The sequence below is a fragment of the Marmota marmota genome, unplaced genomic scaffold (genome assembly GCF_001458135.2).
Source record: "Marmota marmota marmota unplaced genomic scaffold, marMar, whole genome shotgun sequence".
NCBI classification, from domain to species: Eukaryota; Metazoa; Chordata; class Mammalia; order Rodentia; family Sciuridae; genus Marmota; species Marmota marmota.
This window is the reverse complement of record NW_026000164.1, coordinates 1501-5035: the sequence shown is the minus strand read 5'-3', so window position 1 is coordinate 5035 and position 3535 is coordinate 1501. Positions and strand designations below refer to the sequence as shown.

Genomic DNA, 3535 nt, shown 5'->3' with positions numbered 1-3535 from the left:
ACAGGTGGCCCCAGGGGCAGCGGTGGCATGCGGCTGGGGCACGGGGGGGAGGGGGGGCGTAGAATAATGGGCTCTGACCCAGCAGGACCAGCCCGCGGGCCAGGCCTCCCACATCCCAGATCGACTTCTCACACACCATGTCACAGAGTCTGTCACGATCATCCTCCCACCTGCACACCTGGAAGGCCAGGCCCAGGGAGGGTGCACGTGTAGCCAGCCAGAAACGGGGCTCCGCACCTCCGGGACCCTCCCCCACTCAGAGGGTGGCTGGCGTGGGCAGCGTTCTTATGGAAATCCTGGCACCCCCATTCGGGTTACAGCCTCTGAAGACCCCAAGCATGTGTCCAGGTCGCAAATTCAGAAAACAGGCCTAGAGGGCTGAGTCTGTTGAATGTGGTGCTTTCTAGCACACGGACTCCCGCTGCGCGACGGCGGGGCGGGGCGGGGGGGCCTTGGCGAGGGCGGGGAGCAGTGCGGGGGAGAGGGCCGGCTTCGGTCCCCTGCTCAGGAACAAGCCTGCTCACAGAGGCAGCAGGCGTCCCAGGAGGGAATGGCCCTTGCCATTGAAACCCGCCAGAACTGATGGTGCCGACTGAATTCAGTAGGAGGCCTGGGGGCTTCTGGGTGTGTTTCCTCAGGCGGGTCCCTGTGTCCCCGGGGAGGGTGGGCCAGGGTGGTAACTCCTCCTGGGCTTCCTTGCAGATATACCCCGACGAGAGCCACTACTTCCACAGCGCTGCGCTCCAGCAGCACCTCTACAGGTCCATCATCAACTTCTTGGTGGAATGCTTCAGGGTCCAGGACAAGCTACCAGCCGCTACCGCGAAAGAGGACGAGGAGGAGGACTGACCGCGTGCCAGCCCTCAGCACAGACGTGGCTCTTTCTACCACAATATGCAACTGAGGAATCCCCCTGCCGCCCTCCTCCCCCCCGGGGGGCCGGGCGGAGGTGTTGAGGTCCCACAGCATGCCTCTCGGGTACCTAAGGCAGTTTGGCTTGGGAAACAAGCTCCCTCCCCGGTGGAGATGTGTCCCCTCGCAGCCTGGAACCCCCAGCTCGGCAGCATCGCCTCCACCTGGCCCCACAGTGACTGGCACATCCCATGGCCCCTCCCCCAGGGGACACAGCAATGGACAGATGGCAGTGAGGGCCACTTTGAGCCCACAGGAAACCGGCCCCTAAGTCCAAGCTTTCAGTCGTAGCATTAAGACCACCCCCCACCCCTGCGCTAGCGTGCTGCAGCTGGCAGCAGGAGTGCGCCCTGTGTGACTCGGCCTTGCCGGGGGAGTGAGGACGGCGGCCAGGACAGCCCCTTGTCTTGGCTGGAGGTGTCCACACTGGCCTGTTCGTTTCTATAACCAGGAGTTGGCATCACTCGGGACTGCACCAAGGAAACAGACCCTTTTCTGTACAAAGTCTTACTGTAGCTACGCTAATGGTCAACCTGATAGAATTGACTCATATTTTTCTATGGTTTTCGCCTGACGCTCCCTTGTCTGAGCTTGTGGGGTTGTTTTCCTGTGCTTTTTCTTCCTTCTCTGTCTCTTCCTGTTGCTTTGTTTTGCTTTCCATTGGGCACTTGTTTGGATGAAGAAACAGTTCGGAAGTAACCGCTCTGTCCTCAGCGTGGTCTTCAGACTTTGTGGAGGCATTTCCAACCCTGAGGGAGGAAATCGCCCAGTAGTGTTCACCAAAAGGAAACATAGACAGACCCCCCCCTTCCACTGAGCCATGTTAGGATCCGGCTGTAGGTCCACATTGTCCATGCACACCTGTCCTTAAGCCCATCTCCTCCTCTTTGATAAGTTGTCAAGTCTTTCCAGATGACATTTGGCTAAAAATCATGCAAAGTGTTGATCCCACCCACAGGTCTGTTGAGCAAGCTCCAGCAGCCCTGATGGGCAGCCCTGCCTCCGACCCGGGATGGCTTATTCCCCTCCCCCGCAGACAGTGAGGTCCACGCTGTTCTCTGCCAGCCTCCTGAGATCCACTCTGGCCGGACATGCGGCTGCTGTTCCCAGTGTGCATTTCATTTTGTTGTATATAAAGAAAGGACTGCGTGTCCGTCCAGCGTTTGTGCAGACTCCCCCGCAGCACTGACCTTGTGTTGAGCTTGCATGCAGACCTCTTGGCTGGTCTGGACTCCCTAGAAGTCTTAGTTTGAAATCTATCAATCACCATCATTTCCTTCTGAGCTTGCTGACAGCCCAAATGTCAGTGCTGATTTCCAGCTTCCGGTTCTGCTGGGTGCCCTAGACGTCCTGTCCTCAGAGGAGATGTGTCCATGTTGCTTTTTGGTGTTGGGGGTCCTGGTTCCATCCACAAGAGCTTTGAAGGTCAGTCCTTGTGAGGTCCCTGGAAGGTCTGCATAGATGACCACCGTGCCAACCAGGACCAATCCAAAGTCTCATGGTGTGCGGTGCTCTCAGCAGGCGTGACTGGCTGCAGAGCCAAGGAGGTCCTAAGGGGAAGCCAGCATGGCCGCAGATCTGGCCGGAGGGAGGGACGTGGGGATGTGGCATGGTAGCGTCTGTTCATCATGGAATAAAACATTATTTTACCACTTGGATTGCTCTTTTCTTGCTTCTCTGCCACCATGTCACCTTAGAAAGTGGGCAAGAATTCCAGATGCCTTTAAATACTCATTGGCTCCCAAGACTGACCGTGAGAGCCCGGCGTGCGGCAAGTGAGAACTGCACCAGCCGTCGTAGCGGAGCCACAGAGGACAGGGTCAACCATTTTCACGCCCCAAGTCAGCCAGAAAAAGTGGGTTTCGGTTGTGTCTGCACAGGTGCAGACACACAGCTGTCCCCAAACGCCAAGTCACATGGGTTCTCAGCTGACTCCACAGCATGGCATGCTACAAAGCTCAAGAATGGCTCCATGTTGGAAATTCACCATTGGTCTTGTGGTTGGTTCAAGTGTCTGGTGTAAACAGGGCCCAGCCTGGAAGCAGAGGGTTGGTGACATGGACACCATGCATCACTCAGAGACTCAGGTCCGTCGGTCACCCCCGCCAATTTAGCTGACTCTGGCAGGCTCTCCTGATTAATCCTCAGGAGCCCAGGGGCATTTAGAAAACCAGACTAACGGGGGCATGGAGGTCTAGTGGCTCACCTGGGGCTACCCTGACCAGTCCACCTTTCTGTCCATCTTCCTCGGTGGGGACTTCCCTCAGGAAAGGAGACGAAGTTTCACATCAGAAGGTGAATTTTCCCACTTTGGAAAACTTTGGGACCAGAATGAGGAGACAGGCAGGACCTTGAGAGCCCACCCTGTCCACAACCTGGAACCCCCTCCAGTGCCCACTGGGAAGACCCCCTGTCTTCCCAGCTCTAGGATGGCTTTGGGAGGTGCCAGGTGTCCTTGCTGGGACCCACAGCTGCGGCCACTGTGCCTCCTCACCTGGGACCTGACACCCCCCAGGCAGGCCCTCTCTGGGGGTTCAAGCTGGATATGGGTCCCACTGTTGAACACTGTCTTTTGTTTATTTTAAATTAGTCATAAAATATTTTTTATGAAGTGGGGTTTATT

At 56.9% G+C, this 3535-nt stretch overlaps 1 protein-coding gene across 4 annotated transcripts in view; it reads left to right on the top strand.

The window, feature by feature from the left end:
- Positions 1–2564, top strand: part of Dpp6 (dipeptidyl peptidase like 6) — an 847324-nt gene extending 844760 nt beyond the window's left edge. For all 4 annotated transcript variants that reach the window (XM_048786655.1, XM_048786657.1, XM_048786656.1 and 1 more), the window contains exon 26: positions 703–2564. In XM_048786655.1, coding sequence (XP_048642612.1) covers positions 703–849 — 147 coding nt within the window. In that variant the 3' untranslated portion in view covers positions 850–2564. The remainder of the gene's footprint in view (positions 1–702) is intronic.
- Positions 2565–3535: the final 971 nt, after the last annotated feature.